Here is a 22072-nt window from a genome sequence, read left to right on the forward strand (position 1 = left end):
CATCCAAATACATACCAGGAAAGGCTTTGCCACACTGACACCCAGACGCACTTATACCAGGACAGGCTCTGCCACACAGACACCCAAATACACACCAGGAAAGGCTCTGCCACACTGACACCCAGACACACACCAGGATAAGCTCTGCCACACTGAAGCATAAAAAATGTATTTTCTACACTGTTTTGTCATTCCCCCTATTGTATTTTTGGTCCCCTTGTGTATTGATGCCCCAGCCAGGACCCCACCTTTATTATTGATTACTGTCTTCCCCCCACAACACAACCTTGTGTATTGCCCCCTTTGTCCATTGATTCTCCCACACCCTTGTGTATTGCCCCCCAGCATTGATTTATGTGATGCCCCAACTAACCCCTTCCTTGTGTATTGATGCCCCCACCACTTTGGTATTGGTTAATGTGATGCCCAAGCACACTCTTGTCTATTGTTGATGCCACCACTGCCATGTGTATTACCCCCAGCCACACACCCCCTGTTTATATTGATTTTGTGATGCCACAACCCAGCCACCCTCCCTTTTGTATTATTACATTTTTAATGATGTCCCAAGGGAATCCCTCCTCCCTTGTATATGGGTCTGCTTTCCTTTAACCCCCTATTTTTTGGTAATACAATTTTGTGTTTTTTTTTCCTGCTCTCCTCCGACGTGACGATCTTTTCCCTGTCACGAGGAACTCTTGACAGCCCTTGAGTGGATGCAAGCGAGATTGAAAGCGGCACCTAATGAAATTAAAGCGGCCGGCGTGCGCGCACCGCACCGCCCAATGGCCATGCCGCACCCCTTTTAAGAAATAAAATATTTCATTACGGTATATCTTTTCATGTGACAACACTGAAGAAATTACACTCTGCTACGTTAGTGAGTGTACAGCCTGTATAACAGTGTAAATTTGCTGTCCCCTCAAAATAACTCAACACACAGCCATTAGTGTCTAAACCTTGGCAACAAAAGTGATTACACCCCTGAGTGGAAATGTCCAAATTGGGCCCAGTTAGCCATTTCTTTTCCCCGGTGTCATGTGACTCGTCTCAGGTGTGAATGGGGAGCAGGTGTGTTAAATTTGGTGTTATTGATTTCACACTTTCTCATTCTAGTCACTGGAAGTTCAACATGGCACCTCATGGCAAAGAACTCTCTGAGGATCTAAAAAAAAGAATTGCTGCTCTACATAAATATGGCCGAGGCTATAAGAACATTGCCAAGACCCTGAAACTGAGCTGCAGCACGGTGGGCAAGATCATACAGTGGTTTCACAGGACAGGTTCCACTCAGAACAGGCCTCGCTCAGTGTCATATCCAGAGGTTGTTTTTGGGAAATACATATGAGTGCTGCCAGCACTGCTGCAGAAGTTGAAGGTGTGGGGGGTCAGCCTGTCAGCGCTCAGACCATACGCCGCACACTGCATCAAATTGGTATGCATGGCTGTTGTCCCAGAAGGAAGCCTCTTCTAAAGATGATGCAAAGAAAGCCCGCAAACAGTTTGAAGACAAGCAGACTAAGGACATGGATTACTGGAACCATGTCCTGTGGTCCGATGAGACCAATATAGACTTATTTGGTTCAGATGGTGTCAAGCGTGTGTGGCGGCAACCTGGTGATGAGTCTACAGTCAAGGATGGTGGTGGGAGTGTCATAGTCTGGGCCTGCATGAGTGCTGCCGGCACTGGGGAGCTACAGTTCATTGAGGGAACCATGAATGACAACATGTACTGTGACATACTGAAGCAGAGCATGATCCCCTCTAAGACAACCCCTGCCTTGCCATAGAAGCTGAGGGTAAAGGCGATGGACTGGCCAATCATGTCTCCAGACCTAAACCCTATTGAGCATCTGTTGGACATCCTCAAACGGAAGGTGGGGGAGCGCAAGGTCTCTAACATTCACCAGCTACGTGATGTCGTCATGGAGGAGTGGAAGAGGACTCCAGTGGGTGAAGCTCTGGTGAACTCCATGTCAAAGGGGGTTAAATCAGTGCTGGAAAATAATGGTGGCCACACAAAATATTGACACTTTGGCCCAATTTGGACATTTCCTCTTAGAGGTTTTTTTGTTGCCAAGGTTTAGACATTAATGGCTGGCAAATTTACACTGTTATACAAGCTATACACTCACTACTTTACATTATAGCAGAGTGTCATTTCTCCGCTATGGAGAATGTAGTGGTATAAATAACTTCACAGAATGAAAGATAATTACACCATAAACTATAGTAAACTATAAGACACATTTCTAGAAAGTGGTGGGATTACAAAAAAATGTTAATCAATTAAGATGTTGTACCCCCTACCTTTCCTAAACGTAAAACTTTTGTAACAAAATACAGAGTTAGAAGCAAAATTAACCTTAGCCATTGTCTGAAGTAATTATTTAATTATGTAATATTTTGCATATTTTTTTGCTTTGGAACACTTAATTGCCATGTGACTCAAACGTAGATACTAATGCTCAAAGAATAAAAGATGCAAGACACATCCAGTGTGCCAATAAGCCTTAGCAGGTCCAAGAGGAACATCACATTTTAAGATATATTTGATAAAAGTTGTAACTATAGCATCCACGAATCTCATTATGAAAATGCACCCATCGAAAACCCCTCCATTCCTCTGATTTTGCCATATTACCAATAACTTAAAGAGATTAAAAATGAAACAAATACATATAACAATCAAGCACATGAGATGTGCTGATTAGTTTTAACAGGTTAACTTGTCTTTCAGCTCCTAATTTTGGTTTGCTATGATGTGGCATGGCTTCTTTTGCTGAAATAGACACTAGGTGGAGTAAAGTTCCAATGCCAGAAGCTGGAGCCTAATGCTCACTCACTGGTACAAGGTACTGACGTTACTCTTTCCTCAGTTAATCATTTTTAGACTGCTCTTCCCCATATCTCTATCAGAATCATCTTTTGTGTAACTCGGGCAAACATGGGAGTTATCCATGTGCACTGATATGCATAACAAGCAATGGGGTTTATCTTGGTAATATCATACAAAATACTCTAGTTCACATAAAGATTAACAGTATTGACAAATATGTTACATTGCTGGTAAAAACATGTTCCCTGGTTGGGTTTAAAAAGAAGAATATTGTGAATTAAAATATTAAAATAATGGTTTGAAATGCTTATTAATGATAAATATATAAGTATAAAGTATTTACATAATAACTATAATAGGCGGGCATTATTTAGGGGTATCTGTGACACTGAAGTGATACAAAATCCTCCATAACACATGTTGAGACATGTTGAGAAGAGGGTCCTGTTCGTGAAAGCTTTTCATTTCTAACTACCTCTAGTACAATACAATTACATTACAATATGGTACATACCTGGGAGTTCTCGGGGTTTTTGACCCAGTCCCGGGGGGGGAAGGGGCAGCCCCTCAGGGTCACATAGTCTCTAGCTGAGTCTTTCCTATTCCACTCTGCTATTATCATATTTAAGACTCCCAACTGGTGCTTTTAGTACCAGTATGTTATAGCTGATAATCCTGCTTGAGTGCAGTTGACTCAATTAAGTGTGTCTTTACATAATGGCAAGTCAAGGTTTCCTTGAGGGCCTGTATTAGAGCCTTTTGGTTAATTAATTTGGTGAGTAACTACAAAGAATCTTCTCGATGGGGTCCTAAAGGGTTAATATTTCAATTGTCTCAGGGTCAGCTCATTTAGAAAGTTCCCAGGTATGCACTTCCACCAATATTCCTTAACATGGCGAGTACGCTAAATTTCACTGTGATCAGACGGAAATCTTTTCCCAAGAACCCATGACTTCCTTTGGCTGGCTCTTATGCCATCATTCCTTCCAATAGTTCAGATCGCTAAAGAGGATCGCTTACATATAGTGGGTGAGATTAAAGGTGAGGTTAGGAGACACCGCTTTATCAAGACTTTTTGTAGGACTTTACTGATAGCTATTTTATGTAATCAAGTATCAAGTATTTTGAAGAGTCTACACAATTATTGTGTTTACATACACAATTTGTGACCTTTAGGGCTGTAGGACACTTTGCCTAGCAAACATTTAGAGCTCCTAACAAGGAGGGGCAGGGGGACTTGGATCCTAGAATACCCTTTCTAAGGAGGACCGCAATTCCACCATCCCGATTTCATTATCCGGTGTCTGGGACACGGGAGAAGGCATAGTGCGCATGCACATAATTGTGCGCATGCACAGTAGCGATACCTCCCAATCTACAAGTTGGGAGGTATGTTATATCATTAAGAACAGCAAGTTTGTAGTTTGATTCCTTCCAACCAAAATAACATTCCTTGAGTTTTGCTTGTTATGTATGTTGCTCTTTCAAGGCTCTTCACTAGCCATTTAAATTGTCCCTGGCACTTGAAGGTCAGCAGCCAGTAAGTGATATATAAACATCCGCATGCTACGCACTTACTTGCAGTCACTGCACACACACGCACACACGCACACATGCACACACTCTAAATGATCAGATCTGTTGCAGCAGTGCAGTTAAGTGACTTGTGTCCTCTGGTACTGGCACATGGGGCACTTGCCTAGCCTTTCCCCACCCCCAATCATGTAGCCTTTTTCAATTGTTTTGCTTGTAATTCCAAATATAACCACCAGGGTATTTAGATCAAGAAGGCCTTTAAGCAGCATGTACATCTCTGTCGGATCCTTTTTTGTGCACCTTTTGTGGTTTTCTTTGCAGTGCGTTTCTGTGTGTATCGCACACATTGGGAGTGTTGTCTGCCAACGTAGTTTTGGGCTGCTTTATCACTGGCCAACTTGGCTGGACCTGCTGCTCATCCTCAGTGGAGCTGGTCCTCTCTATAGATGCCCACACTGTAATTTTGAAACCATTGTTTCCCCATTGATTTGGATGACTTTTTTTTTACTATATAATAAAAAAATAGAATTTTTTAACAATTTTAGAATCTAGCTGTGTGAAATTTCTGCATTCACCCTAATTTAGATAATGCTGGTTCTGCCATATGCAGCCACAGATCTCCGCTTTAAGTAGTGTTAACAAAATGAATGACTGCAATAAATCTAGTGATGTTATATAGTAGTTTTTGAGTTGTTCTGGACACTGGCTTCTGCTAATTGGCTTTCTGAGTTGCAGCATTGTTTAAACACAATTGTACACAAACACAAAAAAGGAAGACTACCTCTCAATCACTTCCAGTATTATGTTTCCACTCTCTTCTTCCTGACTCTCACGGAGAGAATGATCTTGTTCTTGTAGTGTTAATAGCCCCACATTATCTCTCCTATTAGTCTCTAATCAGGGACTGTGGATTTATCCTTCTCTCCTAAGAGGATTCTCGCTCATCTAGACCTTGCTGGCTCGCAATTGTCTATGATGTCTTTTGAAGTGCAAAAAGAGGTCTGTTTCTGAAATGGAAACAGACTCAGCTGAGAAAATGGCGGGTAAATTAGCACATTACAGACCCAGTGTCTCCTCCAAATTTTTTATCCCCAGTCATCTAATTAAACTGTGATTTACTGTGTTTGTAGCCAAATGGGCCAATCTCATGCAAAACTAAAGAAGGAAATACTCTTCCCGTGCAGGGTTACCACATATTTCGTTTAGGCAGAGGGTGTCTCCCACAGTTTGTGTGGAAATAGGTAGTTTGTTGGAGTTTCTGTGTGGGGTCAGAGTGGATTGAATGCTTGTTCCCAGTATGGAAATTCAACCAGCAAGATAAAACTTGTTTTTTACCAGACGTTCCAAATACATAAATTTGAGCGCACTAGATTTTTTTGTTACTCTGACAATTAATTGTATTCTTCTAAACCTGCTAATAAAAGTATTATTATTGTTATTATTATTTCATCATTTGATGAAATATTTTGTTTTTATTTCCTTTTTCCGGTGTCAGCTTTGGGTTCTAAGTATAAAAGAAAACCCTCTGTGTTCCTGAACTGGTTATGTGACTCTTTCTATATTCCATTCTAATTTCCAAACATTGCATCATTATAAAATATGAAATCTGAAACTACAATGTTCCTTTCCCATCTGAAAAGAGAAGAGACCCTGGACGTAGCGTCTATAATAATTACAATGAAATATAAACTTCCATATTTGTAATTTGTAAATCATACAGTAAAATATATTTTTCTATGAAAATCATTGCTACTTTAATCTGAAAGAAACAGTGAATTCAATTTACTTTTTGTGCCAGAGGGCTAAGGAACACAGATCTGAAAATAAAAAGACAACTGGGAATTTGTTCACTGGCTAATAGGGTCTCCCCAGCCCAGCAGAGCTTGTCCATCTTGACCAACTCTATTAACTGGTGGAAATGTACCAGGTGGTATGTGATACAGAACTGTACTGCTATTGTGTCATAACAATCTTGTAACTTAATAAACATTGTGTTGCATCATATAAAGGCGTACTTATTTACCATCAGCAGTAGCCGCCTTGTAGAGCCCTACTGACACCAGATATGTAAGATTGTGCTCTGTATATAAAATATAATGTAGAATGTTCCGTGCCAGAATGTAGCCTATAAAGTCTAGATTGTTATCACTATTTAACCAAAGGGTTAGAGATGACAATTTGTCCTATATTAGTCAAATGCATAGATGAAGAGGTATGTAGCTCTCACTACATTACATTTAATTATAGAGCTCCTTAGATTGCGCATTGACAGAACAACAATAGTACAGCTAACAATAACACTTTAGCATACAATGCAGCAATAACACTAACACACATCAATATATAATGGTACAGAAAGAGAAGAGGGCCCTGCTTGTCCAAGCTTACAATAGTGAGAATCAAAACATTGACGGCAGATATGACTGTCCGTCCTGGTTTGTTTATTATCCTTGCGTAAGCATGCGAATATATATATATATATATATATATATATATATATTTATATACATACACATAAGAGGCAAAGGTAAGACTATCGAGAGACAGTGACAATGTTTACACATCTGTTGTTCACATTTTTTGGCATGCAAATGGTTAAAGTAAACATGTCACTGCACTTTTGTTTCACGAGAGTTTTTCTCCACTTTATTTTAGCTCTTTGAACCTCTCTACAGAAAAGCTACTAACCACAAGCTGAGATGTGAATGCCTAAATCTTCTCACCCCCACCAGGGTCAATAATTGACAAAAGCTGAGGGATTTAAACCCTAATTACTTGGTTCGGCAGAAACAATGACTGGATGAGTCCTTTATTTGACACTTTACTCAACATGAGCTGTGATCGTTCAATAAGCCCTGTACTTTTTTAACAGTGTCAACACGGAACTTTGCTCTGTTGCGCTTTTTTATTAAACTTTTTCAAACCAGAACTAAGTTTAATTATCCATTTTGTGAGGTACTGTAGACATGTCTAGGAGAATGATATCTCTAGCACTATAGCACTGCTTCCTGACACCAACAGCACGGCTTGTTGTACGTGTTTCTATGTTGTTGGATAGGGCCAGTGCATTCAGTGCTTTTAAATGTATATATGTATATATATATATATATATATATATATATATATATATATATATATATATATATATATATATATTAAAGTCAGTCCTCTCGACTTACTAGATGCATTCACTGCACTAGAGAAGTCAGACTGATGGTAAGGGATCTAGCATAATTTCTCAAATAAACTGTGGCCCTTGTTTGCCCCTTTTGGTTTGGAGATATTTCATTTAAAAATATGGGACTATTTTATCTCAGGTAAGCTTAGATTTATGGAAACATGAGAAACCTAGCATACCATAAGCTGCTTGAACCAATCAACAAGTCCGCCATCTAAACTCATGTTCTCAGATATCTCTCCCCTAAGTCAGCCTCTTAGGGGAGAGATATCTGAGAACATGAGTTTAAGATGGCTTCTCTCTAGAGATGTATGTTGGCTGGGTGTTGTCCTAGGCTTGACCTTGAGCCGCGCCCCATTACCGCTTACCTCTATAGCCATTGCACTCTTTGCTGAGTGCCAGAATATGACATCATATGTCGTCACACTGCATTGACGGCATGGAGTAAGATCCCTATGGCCCTATGGGCTCCATAGTGTTAATGGGGCAGTTACAAGGGAGATCTCTGGTTTCCCCATCTGACCGGTAGAAAGTGTCACCGCAGGGAGCCTGATACCCCAGTAGGAGGACGATCTGCCCTCAGTTATGTGGCGCAAGAGCTGCTACTACCTGGATCTGCTGTGTTAGCCTAGGCCGGTATGACTGGTGCTATTGCTTATTTTTAATCTGTAATATTTTACATAGGTTTATTTGTAGCAAATTGGAAAAAGTGAAAATTTGCTTTAAAAATTGGTTGGAGAGATCGTAAAATTGCATTAAATAACCCATTAAAAGGGAAAATGGAACAGAGTGTTTTAGGTTTTTTTGTCTGAAAGGGATTGGAGAGTTTTTTTTTGTGGGACTTGTCTTGAAAGCCAGAAAACAATTGCAGATGAAAGGTTACAAGGTCCTTTTCAGCTGACAATTCAAAAGCAATAAACAACAGAGACATTCTGGCAATTTGGACAGGGGCCTGGAAATGTGGGCCATAAGCAGCAGCATTTTTTTCTTTTCCTGTGAAATCAGATTTGCCAATTCTAATGAAGGAGGGGGTATTTAAAGTGAGAAACTGAATTACAAAAAAAACGGAGAAGAAAAAGATAAATGATACAGAAGTCAAGATTTTAAACTTGCCCTTTTTACCTTCTGTTTATATTCTGTCAATTGTAATTTTGTCATACCTTTTGAATGCATGTACTGTAAAAGGTGGTACTATATAAATCAAAGATAAAAAAAAAAATAATAATCACAGTTTGGGAGTCACTAAAACCTGAGGACATCTCACAAGTGTCAATTCAGCATTCAGTTTCCTTGATTTCTTAGGAAGCACATTTTGGAGGTCAGGAATAAAGTCACTGTGTCCAAGGTGCCAGTTGAACAGTGCATGAATGGTGCTAGGGTCAGAGAATGAAACCCCAATGAGAAGGGACGAGTTGTTCTTTAAACTGATTTGACCAGATGGTTCTAGTGACCATTAAGCACTGATATTAAGGCAGTCATATAATATATATGGTTAAAGAGGCCATTGGGTCATCTTACGTTATGAATTAACACCCAGACATTATTATCATTTTACCCTGCATGGAATATTTTACAAATCACAATGTTATTGCACAATAAACCCAAATAACAAAAAAAAACTAAAAACAGCATTAAATCAAAATCCTGATATGAACTAAGAGATTCTAATAAATTTCATTCTTTAATCAAAATCTGGCACCTTCACTTCAGAGATCTAGGCGTATGTAGAGAAGTGAGTACTTTCCCTATAATTACTAATTTAAACCTTATATTCTCTATGTGAAGCTTCTGTTTCACAGAATTTTTGCACTTTATAATACTTTCATAAAGTGCTCTTGTCTATTATAGGAGTGTTTCTTCTAAAGGGGGAAATGGATAGGTTAATTATATGTTACATTATTCCAAATTATTATTAGTGCAAATTATTCCTTGCCGGTTTTATTGATTTCTACAATGGCATATAAAAGAATTTCCATTCCTGGCATTAACCAATGGATTTGATAATTTCCTATACACCATTATCAGTTTTTACTTCGCATAGCTTACCAGGGTCAAATATCTAACCCCCTGGTCCAGTTTTAAACCCGAACAAAAAAGCCCATTCAATTAACAAGAATTAGTCTATGGAATTTATAACGTTTTATACTGTTCCGTTAAACACATAAGCTCCAAGGATCTAGGTTACCAGAAAAATATCACATTGTGGAAACACTGTGGGAATTGATGTGTACATTCTTTAAAATCCAGGTTTATTAGGTCCAAAGATCCTTGGATGTTATTTCCTAAAAAAAAAGGTGGGGGAGTACATATTTATCAAATTCCTTGTCCTGCTTTGACTGACAAAAGGTCTTTGAAGTGGGAATTTATGGCGGGTTTATGACTGATAATGCAGACAACTGCCTGTGATGGTGTTCTTCATCTGAGTGGGTTTTGAAGAGTAATCATAGGGGCCTTGTGCTACCTAAGCTGTTTCTCGGGGAATTCACCATCCTCGGATTATTACCCTGGGTCTCACAAGTTGTAATTAAATAAGCCCCCGATAATTTAACATCTCAGGAAAATCCAGAAAACTTGAGTGATCACATAGGCCATTCTTTCCTGAAAACATCATTACACATATTGCTGACCCTCGTGTAAAAAGTGCTGTTGTGCAGTATGTTCACTAAAGAGTATAAATTACATCCTACATACTTCTGGATGGCACTTTACATGTTCTGTAAAACTATGGAAAACCCACTAGAGTTTTTATTTACATTTATGAATGAAACCCACTGCTTATTTCTGTTGTATCAACTTGCGTTGCTGCTGGTATCGTTTTAATTTAAATTGCATAATTGTGTCTATCGTAAGTGGGTGTTAATAGCAGCCATCACCGTGAATAATACAAAAGCGTGTGTGTGTGCTTTCGCTCACCAGTGCCCACCTGGCCATATGGAAACTCGCAGAAGGCTTAACTCTTGGCTGTTTCATCACTCACAGACAAGTTTGCTTAATGATTAACACTTCAGGTATAATGGAATGCAGATGAATAGAATCATTATCACATCAAACTAAAGAAAGTTTGTAGACTAATCAAATTACTGTAGTTTTGGGTATACATTCACAAATCAGTCTTCCAGTTTCACTGGCAGCAGAATGCTCCCTTTTAATTAGTGAGTCTTAACGGGTATCCTGCAGAACAACAGTGAGTGATTCAGCCTGTTATCTATCTATCTATCTATCTATCTATCTATCTATCTATCTATCTATCTATCTATCTATCTATCTATCTATATATATCTGTATACACACACACACACACTACTGTTTGGGGACACTTAGAAATGTCCTTTTTGAAAGAAAAGCACATTTTGTTCATTGAAATAATATGAAATGGATTACAAATACAGTGTAGAAGTTGTAAATGACTATTGTCGCTGGAGATGGTTCATTTTTTGATGGAATATCTTCATAGACGTACCCTTTATCACTCCCAGCACTCCTGTGGCACATTGTGTTTGCTAATCTAAGTTTAAAAGGCTAATTGATCACTAGAAATCCATTTGCAATTATATTAGCACCGCTAGAAATTGCATTGTTTTCCATGAAAACAGCTGTGACCCCAAACTTTAAAATCTGTAAATTCCATAAGGGCCTAGGTTGTAGTAACCAAAACCAGTTTTGCAATTTTAATTCGTAATACAAAATAGACTATCCAAACGTGATCTGCACATTGGGATAACAATGCAGAATTAATGTTTTTTTAAAAAAAAATATTTTACAATTACAATATTGCATGAGGTCAATTATGTTAAAACAGATTTAATTCTCTTGAATTCTCTAACACTATTTTTTTGGTGTTCAATATAAAAGATTGTGGAATGTCAAAGAAAATGTATTGTTTCCTGTGTTGGAAGTGTGCAAATAATGTTTGTTTTTTCTTCCTTTCCCTTCCTTCTTTCCTTTCTTTTTATCCTGATGTCCTGAACCACAAGTGTTAACTTTCATTTGCAATCCCTGGTCCTTGTCGTGAACTTAATGGATGTGGACAGCTGCCCAGTGGCAACTCAACTCAGCTCAGCCCAAATATGTCACAACCATAATCTTCTCCAAACTTGTCTCACAGACAGAAAATTCCAATATAATGGCAGGTTTCCGATACATTTTAGCAAAATCACTGACTACATACATATAATTTTCCTTATCTGGCTAACCTCCCTCTTGTAGTAACCAAATATAAGGTAGTAATTAACAATTGCAAAGAATTAGAATACATTAAAGTGAATCTTTCGACAATCATACATTGATACATATGGATTTGGTTTATGATTTAACAATCTGTGACATTCCAGCTGTTAGATTACACTCTTCATCAATCCTAGCCAAATAAGGGATGATCCCACTGCCCATCATCCTAAACCACCCAAATAGTTGTGTTTTTTTTTTTTTTTTTAGCTTGCTACGGTTAATTGCCATTCGTAATCTCGTATTTATGATTAGGCGGTTATGAGGCTGTCGTCATCACAATTGTTTGACTGATTAAGGCTAATGGAAAATAGAATAAAATAACTGGTATACGTATGAAGGTTGTAACAGTTTAGCTGTGATGTAGAAGAGTCTGTTGATGAGCTGAAATGGCTCAAAAGACAAGAGGGACAATGAATTAAACTCACCAGCTCAGTGTATGGTGACATCTTGACATTTTTTGTTATAGGAGACTTTTGTATATTTTGTGAGGCTTAGTCCCTTGAAAGGACAATAAAATTGTATATTAAAGGGTTTGCCCAGTGTTAAAACTATGGGACGCTGAAATATTAATTGCCCCACAGTTCTATTACAGCCCCAGTGCTATGTAGTATATACTTTGTGATGGCGTTCAGGGTGGGATGTGTAGGGTAATGGGGTATTACTTTCCTTATCGCCCCAGCATGCTGTTGCATATGATGACTGTGTGCATTTACATGGATTTGCAGCTGAACAGAGTAGGAATTTTCTGCAGCAGCATATGCCTGGGCAAAAACAATGGGATGTATTCACCGTAAGAAGTCCATATTTAATTTGTTCCATAGGCACATGTTCATATTAGGTTTGGGTGAAACACGAGTGCAAGGAACGTGTTTTTAACAAAGGATGTACTATGCTTTCCTCAAAACAGCAGTCCAATGAAGATGGCATTGAATGTCCTCCATTTTAACATTCACTGCGCCTGTGGTAAGCGTGACCCAACAGGGTTCAGCAGATCGCACTATTTCCATCGGATGAGGCCACGCTATGGCACTGTACAGACCCTGCTAGGGTCCCTGCTGTATCTCACACAAGGTGGAACCGGAAAGAAGTGCTGCAAAGGATAAAGGGCTTTTTCTAATAGCAAATATGAGAAAAATCTTTGCTGCCCACAACCCCCCTAATTGTTAAGAACTCCTGGGGGGGTGGATTATAAGACAGGCATGCCATTAACAGAGAATTCATAAACCAGGGCAATAGTTATTAAAAACTAATGGCACAGTTTCTATAGAAGTACTAAAAAGTTGTAGGCACCACAATCTGCAGCATCCACAGGAAAAATTGTGAAAATACCCATGATCGCCATCTAATATCAAAACACTTCAATTAATCAGTTCAGAGGTTATCGTTATGACAGGTTCTGTAAGTATATTGCCATTATGCTGGAGAAAAAACAAAACAAAAAAAAAAAAAAACACTGCTTTGGTAACTACGGGAACAGAATTCTGAAAATTCCTTGCTAAAGACTTTGCGGCCTAATTTTTTGGAAATATAATAACGCTCCAAAGGTCACATACGTAGCATTTAAATCTTCAAACCTGTCTTGGCTCAGAGGAAAGATCTTATGGTTAGGAGAGTGTTCGTACAAACAAAATAGCTATTTTTACACTATTCAGGAATCTCAACTTCTCAAAAAGCTCCTTGCTCTAGGGTGAAGCATTTTTCGCTTTGGGTAATGTCAGCGTTCCAACTTCAAAGGAACATTTACCGCAATCAAGCAAACTTGTAGCAATCTGGGTGCCACATTATCAGGTTGGACACTTCGTCCCAGATATCTTAGACCAGAGCAGAAGTTCATGTGTTACAGTTCCCACCTAATTGTTCAGAGTATGTTGGTGACTAGTGCTTGCAAAGTGACCTCCGAGGCAGATCTAAAGTTATCAAAACCCCTTCTAATAAACCAGAAATTAGACATTCAGTTGCATCACGCTTTATTGCATTCACCATGGGAATGTTGGCTTGGTCATGTTAAAATGAGGCCAAGCCATAGATATAGAAGAAACTGCCTCAATATTAACACAGAAGGCATACACCAACAATTCTTACACTTGCATGTATAGTCAGCTTCTGGAAGCACTTGGAGTCAAACATTAGAAAAACAAAGAAAATAACCCTTGATTAGTGAAGGGTATTGATTCAGCAGAAACAGACAATGCATTTTACATATAATTAAATAAAAAAGTTGAAGGAAGAACATTCCAACAAGCCACATATGCTGAGATGAGGCAGCATTGAGTTCAGGACAGAGTCTGGCTTTGCTACCTTGTCCATGGTGTTAAGATGAGCGCAAAATGTAGTGAATTTAGTGAAAAGCCTTTTGCAAGGTTGCAATATTACTATTGCAATTTTCCCATGTAAACGGCACCATGTGCTTGATAACGCATTACAGTCACTCTAAGAGGACAGATTACCTGGAATGGAAACAGAAGCTTAAGTCCAAGCCCAGCACAAAGCCAGTTTGACTAGTTAACAGAGAACATTGACTATTATATGCAAGTCAACAAATGTGACCAACTAGTTAAACAGGTTTACACCCATATAGCAAAACCAACATTCAATGAGACAGAAGGATGAAAAAAAAAAAAAAAAAACTAATTTTGTAAAACTGGTTTATTGATATCCTAATACCAAGAGTCTCTGAAATAGTTTTTTCCTCCATGTTCAATAAATAAGTTTAGTATCACAGATCAAGCACATACAGACATTTGATTTAAAAAAAAAAAAAAAGTCAGATATAACTTAAAGTCCTTGCAACGCAGGGAAGGGGTAGACGCTACTTTACCGGTTAGCTTCCGCTGCAGCTGCGACCCGTACATCGGAGTACAGGCAAGAGTACCACAGGATTAACACTGCAATGATATTTTATTGGTAAGTCTAGAGACTTACCAGGAGATATGTTATGGGATAATTCTATTAAAAGCAGCTTCTCTTTTTTTTTTTAAAGTGGTCACTAAACCCCACCCACTTCTAGGTTTACATTTCCTTCATGTGCAGTCAGTCTTTTGTGCAAATCTCTTCAGCCCTTCTCGTCAAAGCCTCCGTGCCAGCGCAATCCTGGGGAAGAGGTTACCAACTCCAGAAGCTTCACCCCCAGGGCCCAGGCCTTTTTCCAGTGGTGATCTAGAATGCAGGGGAAATGTCCGGAGTCTGATAAATGAGTCCATGAGCTGTACACCAAGCTAAGGTCCTACATCAGACAGCAGCTTTTGGCCTTCTCTTTCTTGAATGTTGAAGAAATTAGCTCAGAACGACTTGGCATATTTAGCAGTCTCTTTGATAAGCTCCGGACTGGACTTTTGCGACTCTGTGGAGAAGGCTTGTTCAGACACACTGAGGAAGCAGCACGAAATATGCTGTGCACACTTTTTTCTGATGTGAAAGCTGAACACTCTAAGTAGCTCTCTGCTCCGAGTTGTTTGGCTGCAGCACAACCCTGTAAACAGAAACAGATTAAACATATATTCTATATAGTCTTAAGCAGTCATGTAGCCCTCAAACTTTGGCAATGGTTATCCTCCACCCATCTGTTGCGATGGGGTAAATTATATGTCCAAATGATTGAGTTAGAATAGGTATATAGATACATGTTCTCACACATACATCAGATCAAGGCAAACATTGTCTCACTAATAAGTTTACAAACCTGTTCATATGATACAGGTGTTTGCTTCTGGTGAGAGAGCTCCATGATTGTGCTGAGATCAGTGCGCAGATCTGTTTTACAGCCAATGAGAAGTATTCTTGTGCTGGGGCAGTAGTCCATGACCTCCGTCTTCCACTGGTGGGAGAGAAGGACAGTTGTAAACAGGATTCAAACTAAGACCTTTTTTTACCAGAGCCACACATTGTAATATAAATGGAGGACATTCATATTTACTCCTACTTTACATATGACACACAACATTAAGATACAATAACATATGCCATATGAATTTCATATTACAACAAACATCTGAGCAGATTATAGCATGGCTGGAGCTACATGCCCAAGCGTAGATATTAGGATACCACAGGGCAATTAAACATTGAATGAAGCTAGATGGAGACACAATATTGGGTCAATAGGCGAATGATCAGCCCTTAATCTTAGCATTCCTTTTAAGCATAGCCTAGAACCTTGAAATTAGCACTTACCTTTTTCAAAGCACTGTCTAAACTTTCTGGCCGGCTAACATCAAAGCAAAGCAACACTGCATCAGAGTCGCTGTAGCAAAGAGGTCTGACATTGTCATAGTAGGGGGACCCTGTGGTGGAGAGAGAAAAAAAAGTTCAGTTATGGAATGTGGTATGCATAGCAACTTACCCAATATTGCATATAAATGGTTTACAAAATGACTCATTTTACAAATAAAAAGCCGAATTAAAAAAAAAAAAAACAAAAAAACCCACAACCTTCTGCTGGAATTCCAGAAGTTACGCTGTGACAAAACTAATAAGGTTTCATGTTTTTTTTTTTTTTTTTTTTTTTAAAGCATGGAAAGTTTAAAGACAACAGCCTTTTCAAAATCAGTTTAACGATCTAAACACTACTTAAGACCTTATTAGAGTCTTTAGTGCAGCTTTTAAGCCATTAACTTGTTGCCTGCCCCAGGACAGTAATTTGAAGACTTCAGTTCATAGAAGCATAGCAACTAAGTGATCACTATTTATGGGGCAGTGATGTTGCATTCCAGGTTTGCACAATTCAGATTACCATCTTTTAATGCTCCTGCACTTTGCCAGTGCGGGAAAGGTTGCAGTCAATGTCACTGGTGGTAACCGTGTTCCATTATTGCACATTAAAAGTATCTTTAGACCAGCACAAGACCTGCAGTGCATAACATATCCATTTGAACCCATATGTTAGCCAGGCAACCCCTCTCCACTTAACCGATTTATAAAACTGAATGCAAGGGAAGGTTGCTCTAGAAAATATTACACGCACACACTAAACACTCATGAGCCCGAGGAGCTCAGGTAGATCTGTATGAAGTACTCCTATCTCAATGAAACAGCTGCACTGTCGAAGCCTTGGAGTGCATAACCCTGGGGAGAAATTAGCCACTCAGACCCCTGTTAACATGCCTTCCAACGCTGTAGGTATCCTGTCCCCTAGGAAGCAATTAGCAGTTTGGACCTTACATAAACACTGCAACCTACTTGTGCAAGATTTGGGACAGCATCTCAATTTAGTTAGCAGCAGTTGTGTAATCACATAGGTTCAGACAGTATAACATCGGAAGACACTAGTGCCTTCCCAACTCCAGCCTCTTGCACAATACAGCAGGGAGCTAAGTGGTTGGTATGCATAAAATACTGGGGCAAATTTATTAGGACCATGAATAGATCAACCTTCTCCCCCACCCCAGGACTCAGACTGGGGGAGCTACTGCAGCAAATGCCCATAATCCTCCCCCTTCTGGTTTCAGCTCAGCAGCTCCGTGCTTAGAATAGCAAATAACCCCTCCCTGACTAGGAGAATAGTTTCCATGGTAACAGAGCCAGGCCAATCATGGGAAGGGACAGGAGACTGCAGAATTTATCAAGACATTATATGAAAAAAGTGAACAGGGGGTTAACTGGTTAGACGTGTACCGAAGACACTGCAATGCTGGAGATACATCTTGCTTCACCATCAGGGCGGCTGTAGGGCTTCTTTCAAAAGCATGCACACAAAACTCCCTTCGGAGGCTGCCAAAATACTTCAGTGCAATAGAATCAGCATTTCAAAATCAAGAAGGATGCTGGCGGATTCCCAGCTGTATCAATCTAATGCCAAATGAAGGATTCAATAGTATCCATTGAGCTGCAGCCACTTTTTTATGGGTTTTCAGTGAACAAGCCAGCCAAGGGCTTCAAAATGTTAATAGAATGCCTAAGTTACAGCATAATTCTAGTCTAGTCACAGGTGGGAGCAATTCCAATGCAAGTCTCATAACCCAGACCAACTGGATGGCATAGCTGCCCTGCAAGGACCAACTCTGGCGTGCTGCATCCCTTCCCATGGGTTTGTCATTTTACTGCGTAGATGGCCGAAGTCTGAGGCACGCACTGGCTCTGCATTTTTACTGTATGTCTGCAGTCATTCCTACACAGCTAGTGGCCAACAGAATCACCACATACTATTCAATGGCCAGCAAAGCTAAAAGCAAAGAGGACACCCAACATACTAATTAGGAATTCAATCTTAACTCTTAAACTAGAACAGCAAATAGCAACACTGGCTCAATGCACACCCCCTAATGTTTTTCATTTTTCCATTCCAATGCACATCTACCCACTACCCTGACTTTAGCAAGAATAACCTGGGTTTAACTCTTTATAAGATATTGTTCAGAATAAGGTGTTGCCAATGTGGCATTAGGCAGCATGGAACTGACCCTAATAAACATTGCTGTTTTGGGAGAAACTAGCTATGGAACAAGATTAGGAACGGACGCAGTCCCATTAGGATTAGCCGTTTGCCTTTAATGACCAGCTGCAGCATTCTTTTTGAAGTTGACATAATTGATGACCTGCAGCAATTTTCATAGCAGGTTTGTCCCGGGGCAGTTTCAGGCCTGAAAGACCAGTAAGGCAAGACCCACCAGGAAGCACAATACATGTCCAATTACCATTTCACCCAATACAACACTTGGGAGAGGAATGTTACATTTTAAGGCCAATCCCTCAGTTTTCAACAGTCATGCATTTAAACAAAATTAAGAGGGGGGCATATCAAAAGTGGCAAAAACCAGCTGTACAATGCAACACAGTACCACCACTACAAGACATGTCTCACTTGGATATTTTACAAGACAAAAAGAAAACCCCCAACAATTACAGTTACTATGCATTGGAAACCCATTGGTGTAACTTAGCAATATTTTCACACCTATTTTTACTTTTGCACGTGAAGATAAATTTAATAGGATACAAGATACACTAGCGAATAAACGAGGCATAAGGCTGTGTGTGCTAGCTTGTTAACTACAACTCACAATTCTAAGTAAGACAGTAGCAACATAAGCTTTACCAATATTACAGCTAAACTCCTGCACATCCCCAATGCATGTTTTTAACAGGAGCAGGAGATTTGTAGTGAAATTGAAATACAACTCTTAACACAACTGCGCTGCACTAAACCAGGCCAACTCTTATAACCTGGTGAAAGAACTCTACTCCATTATACACATTAAGATAACGATGACCAGTTTCATATTTGGGGACATGGCTGGGATGTTACCAATCTAGAAGTCTACTGGATGATTGGTGATCTAATTATCTTTGGCACTATGCCTGACCTAGGGCAGTGCTCCAGAAATGCCACTGGACTGTCCTCTGGAGCCACCCTTACTGGTGAACACAGGGACATGACATAGGAATGCTGGAAACACCAGTGTCCCCCATATCGGGAAAATGACTGGTTGAGGATATAGGATCACCCAGCCCATTGAACAGAAGTGCACCAAGAAGGACCAGTCAATGAAGTACCACCACTGAACCCATAGCAATAACATTGTTATGCAAGTCTTGGCATAAATTAAAGGGGTAACTTTAGCTAGTAAAAAAAGTGCTTAAAGATAACAAAAAAGTCCCTTTGCTCACACATACATGTCTAGCTTTCATTACATGGGCAGATCACTATTAACATGCAAACTCTAGATGAACTAGTTTTTTTAGCTCTGGATCCTGACTTTTTTGTTACCGTTATGGGCCTTCACCTAATAGAAGTATATAAACACATATCATCAAGCCTGGAAAGACTTTAGAATCAGTTATCAGACCGCAGACTTCTAATATAAACGCCAAAAATAGCACGTTTAGGAACACTGAGGCTTGTTAGACCGTGTAATACAATTAGGACTGTTACGTAGCAGCTACTTGCATACAGCAAATGTACCGAGTTACACACCTGATGTATCCCATAGGCTGAGCTCCACACGCTGATCTTCCGTCTCCAGGCTGGCTGTGTAGTTTTCAAATACAGTAGGTACATAAGTCTGGAAACAAGAGACACACACATAGCTGTGACTTACTGACAACACTGCAGACAGTTTAATGAAACACTGCTCGACACCAATACTGCCAACACAACAGAGGAACCTTGGCTGACAGCGGACACCTACGCAACATGGGAGAAGCTGCAGGCACCACATCGAACATCACTGCGGCCAACGCAAGCACACGTGTCTTGATGACACCACTGCAACATACAGATGATATTGACACGCAGGGCAAACGCGCCACACAATGAGACAATCCAGACAGGCAGACAAAGGAGAAAACAGTGTCAGACTTTGGAGTCTCTTACATCCATAAAAGCAGCCTATATTTCCTGGATTATTCATACAAGGCTATGTATGCTACAGCAACAGCCCCGAAGTAATAAAATTAATGGCAATTAATAGAATTATTTTACCATAAATGTTATTGTACATAAGCAAACTTGGTAACTGTGATGCTTTTATTGGCAATGTGGATGGCATGAGATAGCATGTCAAGACAGTGCACTATATCATATGCGCAATATTTCCCAATTATTGTATATGATCAGGCATCTAAGGGATCTCAGACATGCCAGTCCAAACTTGCATGAGAAGCAGTTTGGGGCAATCAGGGATGATGCAAACAGAAGCTTATAAAGCAGCAATTTAGAGGTGAAACCTGGTGCAGATTATATGCAAATAGTGTATTTAAATCACATTTATTTAAATATTGGTTCCCTTAGTCTATGTTTTTGAAGCCAACGATCGAGCCCCAATAAACGTTAAGGGACACCCCCCAAAAATTCTAGAGTTCTCCCAGCTGACAATATATTTCCCATTCAGCTTTGTATGGACAGATTACAAAAACTAGCCTGCGATCACATGGCAAGTTAGTTACTAAAAAGGTGTTGCAGTGCCGACCTTTGGCACACGCGATTATATCCACACTCACTATTCTCAGGGACCGAGAGGGAGGACATGAGGGAGTCCGGCTCACGTTTTGGAACACAACGTGCGCTTCAACCACCGCCAGTGTGCCCACGGCTGGCTACTGCAGCAATACACAGGGAGGAGGGGAGAGGTAGCCTGGGAAGATAATGCAGTTCCAGTCCAACGCACCGGCATCCCAGAAATGTCACCAGGCATGGGAAAACGGGGCAATAGGGGTTTACTCTTGGAGCGCCGGGGTGTTCAAGGCACAACAACTCTGGTTGAAATCAAGTGATCTACAACTTTAAAATATGGTACGAGCGCATTATTATAAGCGTTCGAAGCAGATATACATCGTACTTTGGAAGTTATATGTTAAAGGGGAAGATACGGGATCGCATCATGAAATATATGAATGTAGCCATTTAAACTCACCTCCGGGTAGCAATCCTTTGCCAGCACTTGCAGCATTGCAGTCTTGCCACAGTGCACATCACCCACTAACACCAACTTGCACCTGACCACTGCGGGTTGGGGGGTCCTTCTCTCCTTCATGGTGATTTAAATTACACGGCGTTACAATTAGTTTCCAAAAGAGCCCTGTTCCTTATACCTTGTCTGTGTAAGTACTGAGCGCGCTAGCTGTCCGTCCTTTTATATTGAAATGTATCAGCCAATCACAGAGCGAGGGCCGCATGCCATGAGACCAATTAGAGTGTGAGCGAAGTGGGCGCCCGCCTCTTTTGCCCGGTCCCGCGTTGTATGTCCCGCAGCCCTCCCTTTTCCTGAAATAAGGGCTGCTTATTTCGGCATGTGCTGAGTGCATTGTCATGGATCCCGTGTCTGTGTCTGCCCGCCCTGGCTAGGAAGGCGATCAGGCCGCCTGATGCAATGCAGGAATTTCACTGTTTATTAGATTAGCGGCAGCTTGTGATATGCAGCTGCTTAACTCTATTATCCCGTCCATTCACTGGCTCGGTAATAGCTTTTGTTTAGCGCTAATCGTATTTAGAGAGCGGCAGAATGCGCAGGTAGCGCCTCCACAGACACCGATCCACAGACATCGCAGTGAACTCATACTGAAAAATATTTTTTTTCCAAATACTCTTTTCACCCAGAAATACTTGTGGTCCGTGTCTGCTTCTCTCCATATGTTCCTATGTATAAATGTGGATTATTTATAGATATCTAATATAATATATCTGTTTGTAGATATTCATATTTTCTGAGAATAGATATAGATGGTGATATTGAGTAACATGTGGGACATATGACAACAACACTTTTCATCCTATAAAGATGTATTATAACCACATAGGAAGGTTCTTTATCTAACTATTCGTTATCACTGAATAGTAAATAATGAAAATAAAACGTAAC

The 22072-nt window shown here is 40.0% G+C and overlaps 1 protein-coding gene across 1 annotated transcript; it reads right to left on the reverse strand.

Moving 5' to 3' along the window:
• Positions 1 to 14411: 14411 nt before the first annotated feature.
• Positions 14412 to 21310, reverse strand: RND1 (Rho family GTPase 1). The gene is made up of 5 exons (XM_053455570.1): positions 21128 to 21310; positions 19690 to 19777; positions 15951 to 16060; positions 15460 to 15594; positions 14412 to 15249 (listed from the first exon to the last, which is right to left on the reverse strand). Exons 1-5 carry the CDS (start codon positions 21245 to 21247, stop codon positions 15004 to 15006), a joined length of 699 nt encoding a protein of 232 aa, XP_053311545.1. The 5' UTR covers positions 21248 to 21310; the 3' UTR covers positions 14412 to 15003.
• Between the last annotated feature and the right edge of the window lie 762 nt (positions 21311 to 22072).

This window comes from Spea bombifrons, chromosome 2 (genome assembly GCF_027358695.1).
Source record: "Spea bombifrons isolate aSpeBom1 chromosome 2, aSpeBom1.2.pri, whole genome shotgun sequence".
In the NCBI taxonomy this organism is placed as follows: Eukaryota; Metazoa; Chordata; class Amphibia; order Anura; family Pelobatidae; genus Spea; species Spea bombifrons.